General features: G+C 34.6%; 2 protein-coding genes across 2 annotated transcripts; both read left to right on the top strand.

Moving 5' to 3' along the window:
- Window positions 1-6843: 6843 nt before the first annotated feature.
- GCK72_022644 (uncharacterized protein) lies at window positions 6844-7283 on the top strand (the record flags this gene model as incomplete). Its single annotated transcript, XM_053734959.1, has 2 exons — window positions 6844-7144; window positions 7198-7283. The coding sequence occupies 2 exons, from the start codon at window positions 6844-6846 to the stop codon at window positions 7281-7283; spliced, it is 387 nt and encodes a 128-aa protein (XP_053578525.1).
- Window positions 7284-12386: 5103 nt separating this feature from the next.
- GCK72_022643 (uncharacterized protein) lies at window positions 12387-13337 on the top strand (the record flags this gene model as incomplete). Its single annotated transcript, XM_053734958.1, has 4 exons — window positions 12387-12563; window positions 12676-12756; window positions 12824-13182; window positions 13235-13337. 4 exons carry the CDS (start codon window positions 12387-12389, stop codon window positions 13335-13337), a joined length of 720 nt encoding a protein of 239 aa, XP_053578524.1.
- Between the last annotated feature and the right edge of the window lie 1536 nt (window positions 13338-14873).

Raw genomic sequence — 14873 nt, 5'->3', positions numbered from 1 at the left:
CAAGGCCCAACACAAACATTCTCACTCTTACAGATAGTGCCTCTTAAAAAATTTTTTGAATTTTTTTTGTTGAAAATTTTGAGTTCTGTAACTCTCATAATTTGAGCTTTAGTGTTTTAAAATTCAAGGCGCTTCTACCGATTATAAACATTTATAGGTGAAGACGGAGAGATCCCAGACGCTCTCGCTTCTCGGCCCCTCTTCTTAAATTGTGTAATCTGTCCTACTAAATATTCAAAAGCGTATATCTCAAAAGCGGAAAGAGCTATTAAAACATTGTCAACTACAAAAATAAAGCACTAAATTTAATTTACATACTTTGAAAAATTTGACACTCTGGGACAATTTTCGACGTTGTTCTATACTTTCAAAATTAAAAAAAATCGAAAAGTTTGAATTGAATGAAAAATGATTTAGGGGCCGCTCAAAGTTGAGCCAAGGACTTCTCGATATGCATGTTTTTGCTGAGATAACGAGGCGGAAGTGTAGACGAGAGATGGTTGAGGATCAAAATGAAGGGCCCGAAGACCCGGGCCGGGTTTTGTGAAATTTTGAACGCCCGACCCGGCCCGAAGGGATAACATAAATATTTCTGATAATTTTTCATGATTTCTTCTAATTTTAACTGATACTCGAAAATTTGACTTTTTCGCAAAAAAAATTCAAAAAATTTGAAAAATTTGAAAAATTTGAAATTTTAACTTTGGGCGGCAAAATACCCGCGCCTTTATCTTGCTGACAAGGTCCAAGCCTTGACAAGTGTGCTATCTTCGACAAGATAGGATTATTGCAGATATCATTCTGGGATACTGTATCATTTGAATATTCCTATTGAGCCAACCAATTACCGGCTCAATTCCATGTGATTACATAATCCGAACCGACCAGTCTCCAATTCCATTCCCTTTTTTTGAATACCTCTGCTCTACCCGCCAGATGGGTGCGTCTAGGCTAATCCCCTCACCAATTACTTAATCCTCCAGGGTTTTCCTTCGATAAATTCAAAAAATGGGATATTTAGGAAATGATTAGCTTGGTGTAGGAGGAGTCTCCGCCCCTTAGAAGAGACACGCCCACTTTTTGTTGGGTAGTATAAATACAGTGGCCCCTAGGAGACATATATTCTATGCTATTTTAGACTGAATGTGTATCGGTCGGATTTTGATTTTTTTGGAATTCTAATTTTTTTTGTTTACATTTGGATCGTGAAAAGGTGAGTCTGGGATACTGTGGATATCATTCAATGATCTTGTAGATACCTTTCTGGGGGATTCTCTAGGACACTGTAGCATTTAATTTCATAACTTTCTATATTTCAGAGTCCTACGACGCTCATGTTAACAAATGGTTCAACAGTGAACAATTTGGAAGGTGAGTCTGAGATACTGTAGCAATATCATTGGACTGATGGTCTACACATTCTACGGGTTTTGTATTGGACACCGATCGATTGATTTCATTTCATCGGAAATCAAACTTCTGCAATTGCGCAGTTTGAGAGTAAGCTTACCGGTTTTTTTTTTTGGAAAAAAGCAAAAGTCTTATTTTCAGGCAATGGTCTTTTTTCAATGGATATCCTGTTTTGCGGACCTTCATGACGCCAACTACCAGTTTTGGAAGGTCAAAGGTTATATTACATAAATTTTCGACACTATAACTGCGTTTGTAGGTGAGTTTTGTTTGTTGCTCATTTTCTATTGAAAACTGCGTTAAGTAGATTTTTAATGGATCATACAGATCAAGGGTAGAACTTTATTTTTGTAGTTGGTAACTTTTTTGTACGGACACTCCCTAGAGAGTTATGGTCATTTTAAGACAAAGCGCACTATTTTGCACTGGACGATTTGAGAAAGAAACTACTTTGACGATATGTAACTTGCTAGGGAGTGACTATACAAAAAAGTTGTCAACTACAAAAACAAAGTTCTACCCTTGATCTGTGTGATCCATTAAAAATCTACTTGATGAAACAGTCAGTATTACCATGACACATTCTCAAAGTTGGGCATTTTCAACTGAAAAAACCAAAACTTATATATTCTTTTGTCCGGTACTGTAGGTGTGTCTCTAACTAAACTAATCATACAACAGTCTCTAATTACCATGTAGTTAAAGTTTTAAAGATAAGGACAACACAGCAATTATATATTAAGCATCCATATTTATATGTTTCAGCGCTAAAATCACAAACTTTTGACTTAAGGTCCGGATTTTCCCAAAGTTAAAAAAATTCAAATTAGAAACCATTTTAAGTCGAAAAATAGTTAATTCTTTCTAATAAGCCGGATGAAAAAAGTCTCGGCTATTATTTTTTGCACTGAAAATGCTGTATTTTTAGGGTTTTTAAATGTCGCAATGGATGAAAAAACGGGTACCATCCATCAGAATTGTAGATAATTTAATTATCTATCTAATGAGCCAGACACAGAGCATTTTGGTCAGAAAAATCGATGTTTTCATACAAAAAAAACAGAGCAGAAAACATTTTCAAAGAAAAATTGTACAAAATGTACTCGAAAATACTTTGAAATAGTTACAATTTTTGAAAATAAAATATTGGGTGAAATGGCTAAAAATCATCTGTTTTTCAGTACAAAACAAAGTCATTTTCTTCCCGAAATTCTTGTTTTTTGGCTCATTCGATAGAGAAAAACCTGAAAATACTGGATTTTCAGTGCAAAAAATGAAATAATTGAATGAAAACTTGAAAAGTTGTTTAAAGGTTTGAAAATTGAAAAATTCACCAAAAGTAGACGGATCCTCAACAAAAATGGGCGCCGAAAATAAAATAATAAAATAATAAAAGTTTTCAGGTGTACTACAGCGATACTCCAAAATGGAGCGCTTCAGAAAAGTTCTCAGTGAGTTTAAGTACTTTTCTTCTCAAAATCTCAAAATCTTTACAACCCCTTTTTCCCAATTTCAGATCGGTACAACCACTTGCGAAATTATTACAAAAAAGACTTCGAATGTGTTGGTATACTCACTCAAGGTAAGTTTTCGAAAAAAAATTGGTTTAAAGGCGCATACCGTAACTTTTTTCAGGTTGATAACAAGCCATTCGAAGAGTTCCGCAACTCTCAATACAAAGAATTTGAAAAATGGGAAGTGTCCTTCAAAGGAGAAGGAAAGTTCAATATCGTTCTGGGTGAGTTGATTTAAAATTTTTTTAAATTCTAATTAAAATTTTTGAATTTCAGACAAAGGACTCAACGTCTTCATCGATGGCAAGAGGGTGAAAACTGAAGTAAGTTAGCGCAGAGTTCTTGCCGCAATGCTAGTGACTTGGCGCTTTTCTAGTGTCTAAACTACAGTAAACCTACAATTCTCCAAAGGGAATTTAATAAACTTCAATATTCCGTACCTAATTTCCAAACTTAGTTCCCCTGAATTACAATAATCCTACACCGTACCCCCCTGAAATCTTTTTTTCATTCAAAATTCACTCGATTTCCAATTTTTCCAGCCCAAAACCAAGCTTAAACCTCTAAAACTCGAAAAGTTACAGATTTTCGAAAATTTTCGAAAAAATTCGAATATCTTGAGGTACAGTAACCCTCCAAATTTTTTTCCAAACCAATCGATTTTTATATTTTCAGAATCAGCGTGTCATTCCCTTTCAAATGACTACCATCATGACCGCGTTTTGAAAATTTTGAAAATTTTTGTAAAATTTTTGTTATTCTCTGAAAAATTCTCCAAAATAATCCAATCCTTGCATGCTTGTTATCGACACGAGAAATTTAAATCTGTTTTCAAAATTCCTAAAATCTTAAAAAACCAGGTCGAAAAGCCATGATTCACATGCTTTCGAAAATCTTGAGATTTTGAGTTTAGCTACAATATGCATAGGCTTGGTTGTCGCGTTTCTAGTAAGCGTCAAAATCAATCAATAATTTCTTAATTTCAGCGTGATTTCACGGACAGGAACGCCGTCGCCACCTTCGAATTTGGCACCCACAAAGGACAGCTCACATCGTATAGTTCTGGGTAAGATATTCGTCGTTTTCAAAAAAAAAGTTGGGTTACTGTAGCTTTGGTACAAAATTTTGAATTTTTTAAATTCTTTTCTAAACATGTCGAATTTTGGACAATACCACAGAATTCAATCAAAAGCTAGCAAAGTATCAAGTGTCGCTTGACGGGAAGGATCAAACCCCTGCAGGTGACAAAGAAGGAGTTTTCGTTGCTGACAATGGTGTTTTTTTGTCATGCAGATGAGAATCCTGAGTAAAGTTTAAATGAGCTAAGATTGTTTGAGATCGGCTAAGATCGGTTGAGATCGGCTAACTAGGGAGGGTGATGGAGTCAGTTTTTGTTGGAAAAAAGTGCAGTACCATATTGGGCATATTGGTCATTATGATGACTACATATTCTTGACAGGATGGATTTTAGTAGCTCGGCTAATTTCTACTTTGATTTTGAGTGTTTCACAGTACCTTGCACGAGAAACAAGCTCGCAAAAAACGCGAAACGCGCACAGCTTTCAAAATTCCTCCCACTGCCTGCGTATCTCTCGTTCGCATACTCTCTCGCTTAGTGATTAGAGAAATCAGGATAGTTTTGCAATTTTCTGACATTTTCAGTGGTATTCCACATCAGAAAGTCATAAAAATCAAAAAACAATCCCTCTTGAGAATTGGCGATTAGCAAAAACCAGAATTTTTGAATTTTTGAAAAATAGAAAAATTTGCATCAGAGGTTTTACACAATTTTTTTTTCATTTTATGATTTGTTTCTGTTCAGAAACCAATTTCCGACTTCGAAAATTGAAAATCCAGCTGAAATAATACCAAAAACTCGGTTTCTTCAGCGCCGTTGGAAAAATGACTTAGCATAAAACTGGGAATAGCACCACAAATTCACAATAATAAAGTTGAAAATTCACAAAATCATACAAACATTTTTCCTCTACACGAAATGGATACGCCTTCTGAATACCAGTTTTGGAAATTTGAGATATTCAAGCTTTTATGTGCCCAACTCAGTAAAATTTTGCCTTTCTGTTGAGTATTACTGTAGACAATGCGAACGCGCTCTACGGCTAATTTTCAATTTTTTGAATGCGCGTTTCTCGTGCAGGGTGCTGTGTGTTTTCATACCGAAACTTTGCGTGGTTTTTAAGTATTAGCAAAGCTGCATTAGCATATGTGTCTATGTATACTTAATATATATTTCCGAGTTCCTAAAGTTCCGAAAATTCTGATCTCTATTTTGTAGTTGATCTTTTTTTCTCTATATTTCCGAATTTCCAAAGTTCCAAAAATTCTGATCTCTATTTTGTAGTTGATCTTTTTCCTTTATAGACTATAACTTTCCAGAGAGACACCGCACAAAAAAGTGATCAACTACAAAAAATGAAGATCTGGGCTTTCTCTTCTAGGTACAAAAAATTACAAAAAATTAAATACACTCACTGCTTCCAATTAATATTCCTGTACCACTACTTTATTATATTTCAAATTCCTATCAACCTTTCAACAAGTCATAATTTTAACTTGAAGTAGCTTTTTTGGATTTCCCACTTTCATTTCTTCAAATATTGTTTTCACCAACTTATGACGTGCCTTTCTTAACGCCTTCTTTTCATGAATCTATTAGGTTGGCAAGAAAGTTTTTGAGCATGTTTTGTTTTGAATGCACTCAGATAAATTACAATAATCAAAACCAACTACGCATACCATTTGTTAGATAAACTCTCTGTGATTCTGATGGCAGTCAGGAATTCCATACGACGCTTCTCTTGTGCAAGAGCCATGCCTATCTTTGGTCTTGACCAACAACTCTTACAGCAATATTTTTATTTCCGCTTTTCATCTAATACCGAAATTTCTAAATTTGTGCAACCGATAGGAAAAGTTTACAAGGATGAATTCTTCTTTTGGCACGCTATAAGTAATTAAGTTTACAACTTTAAGAAATGCGATTTTTCTGTTGTCGAAGTATCACGTACTAAAAGTGCATATGAAGAGGATTTGTACATGCTGTGAGCTGTAGAAGGAGAGTTTCCATCTCAATCTTAATGTGAATTATCAATGATAATTATAACACAATTGGAAACTTTTTGAAATGTGTCGGCAAGAATAAAAAAAGAGACATTGAACAGTCATATTTTGGCCAAAATCCGCATTCAGTGAAGGATAGACCTGCAGCTTCGAATTCTCTTTCCTCTTTCAAACTTCAATCGACCTAACCATTTGAGTATCACTAATAAAGAGTGGGATTGCACACAAACTACCCCAGTGAAACCCACCGACTTGGCGTTGATCAAACGCTGTTAGACATCATCAAAAGGAAAAAATACCTGAAGAAAATGATGACCCTTGTGTGATGGACCCTACACAACGTATATAATTGAAAAATGCAAAACAATAATCTTCTACTTTTGCTCTTTTCGTGTGCAAAAAATCAAAACTATACGTGAGTTCTCAGCTCCACAGGGTGAAAAAGTCTGCCACCTCCATAATGTTGCATTTCCGCAAGTTGCATTCCCGACAAAATATTTTCTCGCCTATTATTGGAAAACAGTTTTTAATCATACAAATAAGAGCTTGGACCTTCTTCTAACGAATTACTATAAGTTCGGGGTAATTCAGCGCTCTGCCGCTGAACAGGACTTCGATACTTAAAGTCAAGTCGAAAAATGGGTGTAAGTTTATTTTGCCTTGAAACAACCGGAGCTCTGCCAGGACGGTATCGGGAACATACCCGGTAAATTGAAGACAGTTGTGGACTAAGATGGTTACTATGTTTGGTATTTGGTATGCTTCCTGTTTGAGTAAAATAAACTTGAGTCATGCACAAAAACTTTCTTGCCAACCTAATATATCTTTTCAGATAGCAATGTCACCATCAAAACGAACACTTCCAAAAATTCCAGTCACGAAATTCGAAGAACCACCTATGAATGTGCCAGGAACCAGTTCAAACCGTTCCATCTTGAATTCAGTGTTTGCATCACCGAAAAGCGGCTCATCGAACTCTTCCCCAGATCATAACATTTTTGAAAACACACCGGACAGAGATGCTGAAAAACAAGAAAAAACAATTTCGACACAAACCGAAGAATTGAATTCATCTGAACGACGTGTGCGGTCTCAAACATGCCCAGTGGATTTACCAGGACCTGCGTCGGAATCAAAAGGTGATTTCAGTTCAAATTTCGAGTGTATTTTGAGTAACTCGTTTCATTTTCAGATGCTTTCAAAGCCGTTCGAACCGACGTGATCAAGGCAACAGTGAAATCTCGACCAGGACAAGCTCTTCCAGTTAATAATAATTAGATACTTAATTAATCAATAAAAAATTCATTAATAAAAAATCAGAATTTTAAAAATTCATAAGCGAGTGTTGCCCCATACACACTGGGCCTAGGAAAACGTAATAATGTATGAAAAAGTTGTCAACTACAAAAATGTGGCTCAAGACTTTTTAAACATAATAATGTGAAGTAAGAAACAAGAAAACGCAAAATAAGTTTGTGAGAACTTTTGAGTTTTTTTTTTGACAAATTTAGAGTTCTATAACTCTCAGAACTTCAGCTTTAAGATTTCGAAAAAAATTAAATTTTTAAACCAGGGACTTCTCGATCTGGCGCCTTCGTTATTTTGGATAGCTGAGGGATACTGTAGATTTCATTCTGAAATACTGTATTATTTGAATACTCCTATTGAGCCAACCAATTACCGGCTGAATTCCATAAGAGGAGGTTTACATAATCCAGTCTCCAGTTCCACCTCCTCTCTTTTGAACACCTGTGATCTACATACCAGATGGGTACGACTAGGCTAATCCCTATAACAACTACATAATCCTCCGGGGTTTTCCTTTCATAAATTCACAAATTGGGATAAATAAGAATATTTTTTAATTAATCATCTTTTATTAATTGTCAAAACGTCTACTCCACTCAATTTAATTTTACCACTCATGGTGATTTCATTAATGTAATTTATCTATTTTTTAAATAGCATTTATGAGGATACTGTAGATAGTATTCTTGCGAGGCAGTATGGATCAAAAGAGACGGAGAAAAACAATGAAATACATTTTGGGAGCTGTCGAGAAGTGAGGAAATGAGGTTTTTTTGTGTTAAATCTGAGCCAAACTTTGTGAGCCTATAACTCTGAGCAAAGTGTCGAGCGTGTTCCAATATTTTGTGGGAGCTCTATTGGAGTAGTCCTCGAGCTCCCACCAGAGTTTCATCAAATTCCAAATATACAAGTACTTGGGGTTCCCTTGTAACTGTCTTACAAAATAAGTTTTTGTAATATCGAAAATACAAAGAGTACATATAACTCTATTTTTGTAGTTGACAACTTTTTTGTACGGGCACTCCCTAGAGTTATAGTCATTTTAAGACGATAGCTCAAAAATCACTCTATTTTCCACTGAATTTGTCAAGTTGAGGGAAAAATTTCATTGTCGACATGTAACTTGCTAGGAAGTGCCCGTACAAAAAAGTTGCCAACTACAAAATTGGAGTTCTACTCTTGGTCTGTTCGATCCCATGAAAAGTTATATTGTGGGATAGTTAGTTTTACCATGACAATATCTCAAAGTTGGGCATTTTCAACAGAAAAAGGCAAAACTTATTACACTTTTGAACGGTACTGTATATAACGCATTCTTTGTAAGACTCGAGCAACGTGTGCCCTAGGGTAAGATTTTTATAAAAACAGATACTATTGGTCATTAGTAACCTATATGCAAAAATTTGAGCTCGGGCTCCGGGTTACGGTAGTACTGTAGGTGCTCAACGAGCAAAAAAATTTTTTTGTTGTTTTTGACCGTAGAACGCTATAATTTTTGGAATGAAATGAATATTGTTAGTGTAGTATTTTCTCAAAATTTTAAAACATGAAAATAATTTTTGACCAAGATATAACAAAACTAGTCTATTTTTTCTGAAATTTTGGGAAAACCCGTAATTTTTATGGAACAAATAGGTAATACCTTTTTACCAAGCTATGTTTACATGAAACAACAATGTTTTTGCTTTATTTTGAAATTAAAAATTTCAAAAAAATCCTATACTGTTTTTTGAAAAATTTCGATATCTGACAATGAAAAAAACGTTTTTTGAGATAACTCAAAAATTGTTTTAGAATCGAACTGTTCATCCTTTTTTAAGTGTTTTTTATACTGACACTTTATTTCCAACTCTTCAACATCATTGAGAAAAATGCACTTCTATGTATGAATTTTCTCCAAATTTTCAACTTTTTTCAAAAGTTGATTTTTGAAATACTAATAATGAATACCTTTTTACCACACTAATTTTACATTACACAACAACATTTCAACTTCATTTTGAAATCAAAATTTCAGAAAAAAATCGATACATATTGTCTGAAAAATTTTGATGTCTGAAACTGAAAAAAAATTTTTGGAGATAGCTTCAAAATTCTTTTAGAATCAAATTGCCCGCTAACTTTGGAGCATTTTTTGTATTGACCTTTTATTTCTAATTGTTTCTCAGCATTATAAAAAATCCAATATTCCTTCAATTCAACCATTTTAAGAACATAGTCAGTTTCAGGCTCAAATTTGACGTATTTCGTGGTAACGCAGTTATTTTTTTTTCTAAATAGTTTTTTTAGTTCATCAATATTGAAATCCTTTCTTTATTGAAAAGATTTAAGTTCAAAGTTTTTAAGCATCTATAAGCATTCACTACCAAAAAAACTTCAGCAACATTTTTTGTGAAAACTAGAAATAGTTTCTTGTCAATAAAGAAAGGATTTCAATATTCATGAACTAAAAAAACTATTTAGAAAAAAAAATAACTGCGTTACCACGAAATACGTCAAATTTGAGCCTGAAACTGACTATGTTCTTAAAATGGTTGAATTGAAGGAATATTGGATTTTTTATAATGATGAGAAACAATTAGAAATGAAAGGTCAATACAAAAAATGCTCCAAAGTTAGCGGGCAATTTGATTCTAAAAGAATTTTAAAGATATCTCAAAAAATTTTTTTTCAGTTTCAGACATCAAAATTTTTCAGACAATATGTATCGATTTTTTTCTGAAATTTTAATTTCAAAATGAAGTTGAAGTGTTGTTGTGTAATGTAAAATTAGTGTGGTAAAAAGGTATTCATTATTAGTATTTCAAAAATCAACTTTTGAAAAATGTTGAAAATTTGGCGAAAATTCATACATAGAAGTGCATTTTTCTCAATGATGTTGAAGAGTTGGAAATAAAGTGTCAGTACAAAAAACACTTAAAAAAGTATGAACAGTTCGATTCTAAAACAATTTTTGAGTTATCTCAAAAAACGTTTTTTTCATTGTTAGATATCGAAATTTTTCAAAAAACAGTATAGGATTTTTTTGAAATTTTTATTTTTAAAATAAAGCTAAAACATTGTTGTTTCATGTAAACATAGCTTGGTAAAAAGGTATTACCTATTTGTTCCATAAAAATTACGGGTTTTCCCAAAATTTCAGAAAAAATAGACTAGTTTTGTTATATCTTGGTCAAAAATTATTTTCATGTTTTAAAATTTTGAGAAAATACTACACTAACAATATTCATTTCATTCCAAAAATTATAGCGTTCTACGGTCAAAAACAAAAAAAAAATTTTTTGCTCTTTGAGCACCTACAGTACTACCGTAACCCGGAGCCCGAGCTCAAAAATTTTTGTATGGGTTACTAATGACCAATAGTATGTTTGACTGCAATATCTAAGCTGTACCATGAATACAGGTCCTAGGCCCACACCCTTTGATGCCATGCTCGAGTCTTACAGAGAATGCGTTATATTATTATCAATTCAAGAAGCGGTCAATGTCAAATCTCCGAAAAATGTCAAATCTCCGAAAAATGATGAAAAAACGAAAGTGAGAGCCCATGGAGGCGTGAAAAATCACTCAAGTTTGGGAAATTCTTTTTTTTTATTTTGAGAACATTTTCTGTTGAAAATTTTTTTAAATGTTCCAAGTTTTTTGGCTGAAATGTGGAACTTTGCAGTCCAGATCGAAAACAAGTGTAAATTCAATTCAGTGGTTTTCGCATCTCCTATCCGATGCGCAGAAGATTAATTATTCAGTTGAACTCTCTTTTTCTCCCCCCCCCCCCCATGTCAGTGGGTAGTGTTATTCTCCGTGTTAATGTTTGTATGCAGCGGTGTTGAGAGGAGACAACCGATCAAACCACGAACGATAGAGTGAAGAGTGCACAGTTAGAAGAAGAAAACGCAGACAAACGACCCCCCATCTCCCTCTTTGTTCTGTCCCCTACCCTCCGTCGGCTCTTTCTCCTTTATTCAACACAAAAATAAGAGAAGACGTTCTCTCGTCTTCTCCGATTATTATGTAATTTTTTAGAGGCTTTGCTGAATAAGCTTCGACAATATACTATTCTGGTTATTTTTGAATTCTAACTATTTTTCAACGATTTCTATGAATTTTGGCGGCGTCAGATTCTTCAATCCCCTGACCACTCGAATCTTCTGTTGTCTGTAGTTGACCGTGGTACCTCTCCAATCAACTTTGATGCCCCTCGACCGTGGCTCCAGTTCATTGACCGTGGATTTTTAAGGTAAATTTAGTTTACTATGAGTAAAACAAAACCAACAGACTTACATTTCTCAAAATAAGAGGCTCCGGGACATTTTCAAACCCGGCATTTCTAAACCTAACATTTTGAAGCCGGTGTAAAGATTAAATTTAAATTTTTAAAGTTGTATTATGGTTTCGAGGGTCCGGGGTTCGACACCGGCTCTAACCTTTTTTTGCAATTTATTTCTGGCTTTTTGGTACGAATCTGTTTATCAGGGTTTTCAGACTTGTACCAAAAAGCCTAAAGCAGGTGACCCTCGGAACCGTAATACTATCTTTTTTCACAAATAGGGTTTATTCGTGTTTCACCGGTTTTAAAATGTTAGGGTTGGAATAGTCCAGTTCTGAAATGCCTGGTTCCGAAACGTCTTAAATAATTTGATCATCATGCCCGAAAACCAAAAACTTTTTATTTTGTTCAGAAAAAAACTCGAGCATCTTCAAATCCCAGTGCTCAATCACCAAACAATGGAGAACCTCAGTTTGCAGAGCCACCCAAGAGACTTCGACACCATAATGTTGAGATTAACGACATCGAGATCACACTCAGTGATTTCGTCAAGGTGGCCAAGGATTGGATGGAAACTGGCATTTTACTGTATAAATTTTTTCGAAAATCTGCAAAATTCCTTTTTGCAGAACGTTCTATCAACCAGTTCAATAAAAGAATATCCAATATTTGATACACACACACACAGATAGACTCCGCCCACCAGAGATCGAGAATTTTCTGAAGAAAAATCTATTTCAGGACACTATTGGAACTTCAAAATTCTTCCACTTCCTGAAAAATTATACAGTTATTAGAATACGTGGATGTCGGCCCCTCTTCTTAAATCTGCCAAGTCTAAAATTGAAGAGAGACTCAGAGCCATTGGGCGTCCAAAGGATGACATTTCATCTGATCCAAATGAACCGTTCGTCAAGAAATGGGATCGATCACTAGAGAAATTCAGCAATGTCATTGAAAAGTATTACAATGATAATAGGCAGGTTAGTACTTTTAAAACAACATTGTTACAGTTTGTATTAAACTCTCGATTTGAAATTTCAACTTAACTTTTTAAAATCCTTACTGAGTTTTGATAAAAAAAACTATTTTCAGAGCAAGGAGGAGTTTGACAAAAAAAAGGGAATTCTAGAGGAGATTGAAGGATATCTAGCCAAGAATGTATTCAATAAACCTGTAAGTTTATCTGTTTCCTTCTTTCTACCTTTGAATCAATCATTGATACCAACATTGGTTTTTTCAGATCAGTGGAATTCAATACGAAATTAAAGCAGTTGTCCCATTTGGTAGTTCTGCATCTGGTCTCGGTATGAAAGAGGGTGACCTCGATATGACAATTTGCGTTCATCCTCCTCTCGGTAAAAGACGAACCGAAGAAATTAAAGAACGGAGCAACAAAATTTTGTCTGAAATTTATAAAAAAATTAAGTCGGGAAAAATGTTGAAAGGAAGAAAAATGAAAGACATGTCCCGCATTGACGGAGCAAGAGTTCCGATTATTAATGGGCTTGTGGATGATGTCGAGTTGGATATCAGTATCTCAATGACTGTTTTGGTTTCCGCTCAGTACCTTGCTTCCAAATTCATTGATGCTTATGAAAAGTGAGTCTTAAAAACAAGAAACAGAGCTCCGATGCATGTACAATTCCTTCAGATATAACCGTAAATTCATCTTGCTTGCTGCTTATGTCAAATATTGGTCTAAAACCAAGAAAACCGACGAAAACGAGGATTACTACAAAACAGTTTCCGAATAAAATGACGAAGAATTAAATGTTTTTAAAAATAATTTTTCGTTTCAATTCTTAGGAAATAAATTATCAATTTACCTCAGGCTCATAATGTTTCCATAACGATGTGAATGATTTGAGTCCCGTCATGAAATAGAAAACTATAAAATCCATTTGATCAGTCGGACTGGAATACCATATAGGAGTGACTTCTGAATTTTCTTTTCTTTTTTTAGCAGATTTTAATAACAACTCTCTGATAGAATTAGGTAGCCTTACGGACTCGTATAAAAGGCTAAATAGTACTTTCTTTCATCATTTCTGTTTGAAGTATGCAACAAAACATTGTATGATTGCAATTGTTTTTTATGAGTTCAGAAAAGAGAGCGACTGGAGGAAATTTGCCCCCTCCCCCCTCTCGTCTTTTTGTGTATGTGTGTGTAGAAGAGAAGTAGGAGGCTAGGAGGTAAGCGCGTTGGGCGGCCGGGTTGTTTACGCCCCGCGGGATGGTTCTTCTCAATCGAGAGATAGAAATCAAGGAAAGAGGGAAATAGACCAGTGGCCCTCGTGCCCATTTTATTTACGTTGTAAAATTAAAAATTGTAACAAATCTAGTTCCCAGTTCCTAACCAACCGCACATTAAATTGTTGGAATTCTCTCCCCGTTTCTTCTTTCCCGGTTAAACCCTCCTCCCGGTCTTTTAAAACTAACTTGAAACATGTTGATTTGTCTAAATATTTAACTTTATCTCCCCTCAATTACTAATGTTCTACTTATCCTTCTGTGTATGTTTAGCTTTGAAGTATAAATGGCAAGTGCCCTTCTTTCAATAAATAAATTCAAATGAATGCAGCCCGTCTCATGATACTCCAACTCCTGTGCCTAATAAACTCAAGTAATTTTTATAAATTTTATAATTTTAAGGAGAAGGCATAATGATAACCGCGAATGCAGTCCGTCTCACGATACTCCAACTCCTGTGCCTAATAAACTCAAGTAATTTTTATAAATTTTATAATTTTAAGGAGAAGGCATGATGATAACCGCGAATGCAGTCCGTCTCATGATACTCCAACTCCTGTGCCTAATAAACTTAGAAATTTTTATAAATTTTATAATTTCAAGGAGAAGGCATGATGATAACCGCGAATGCAGTCCGTCTCACGATACTCCAACTCCTGTGCCTAATAAACTCAAGTAATTTTTATAAATTTTATAATTTTAAGGAGAAGGCATGATGATAACCGCGAATGCAGTTCGTCTCACGATACTCCAACTCCTGTGCCTAATAAACTTAGAAATTTTTATAAATTTTATAATTTTGAGGAGAACGCATGATGATAACCGCGAATGCAGTCCGTCTCACGATACTCCAACTCCTGTGCCTAATAAACTTAGAAATTTTTATAAATTTTATAATTTTAAGGAGAACGCATGATGATAACCGCGAATGCAGTCCGTCTCACGATACTCCAACTCCTGTGCCTAATAAACTTAGAAATTTTTATAAATTTTATAATTTTAAGGAGAAGGCATGATGATAACCGCGAATGCAGTCCGTC

The sequence above is a fragment of the Caenorhabditis remanei genome, chromosome X, assembly GCF_010183535.1.
Source record: "Caenorhabditis remanei strain PX506 chromosome X, whole genome shotgun sequence".
In the NCBI taxonomy this organism is placed as follows: Eukaryota; Metazoa; Nematoda; class Chromadorea; order Rhabditida; family Rhabditidae; genus Caenorhabditis; species Caenorhabditis remanei.
This window is presented reverse-complemented; position numbering and strand designations above follow the sequence as displayed.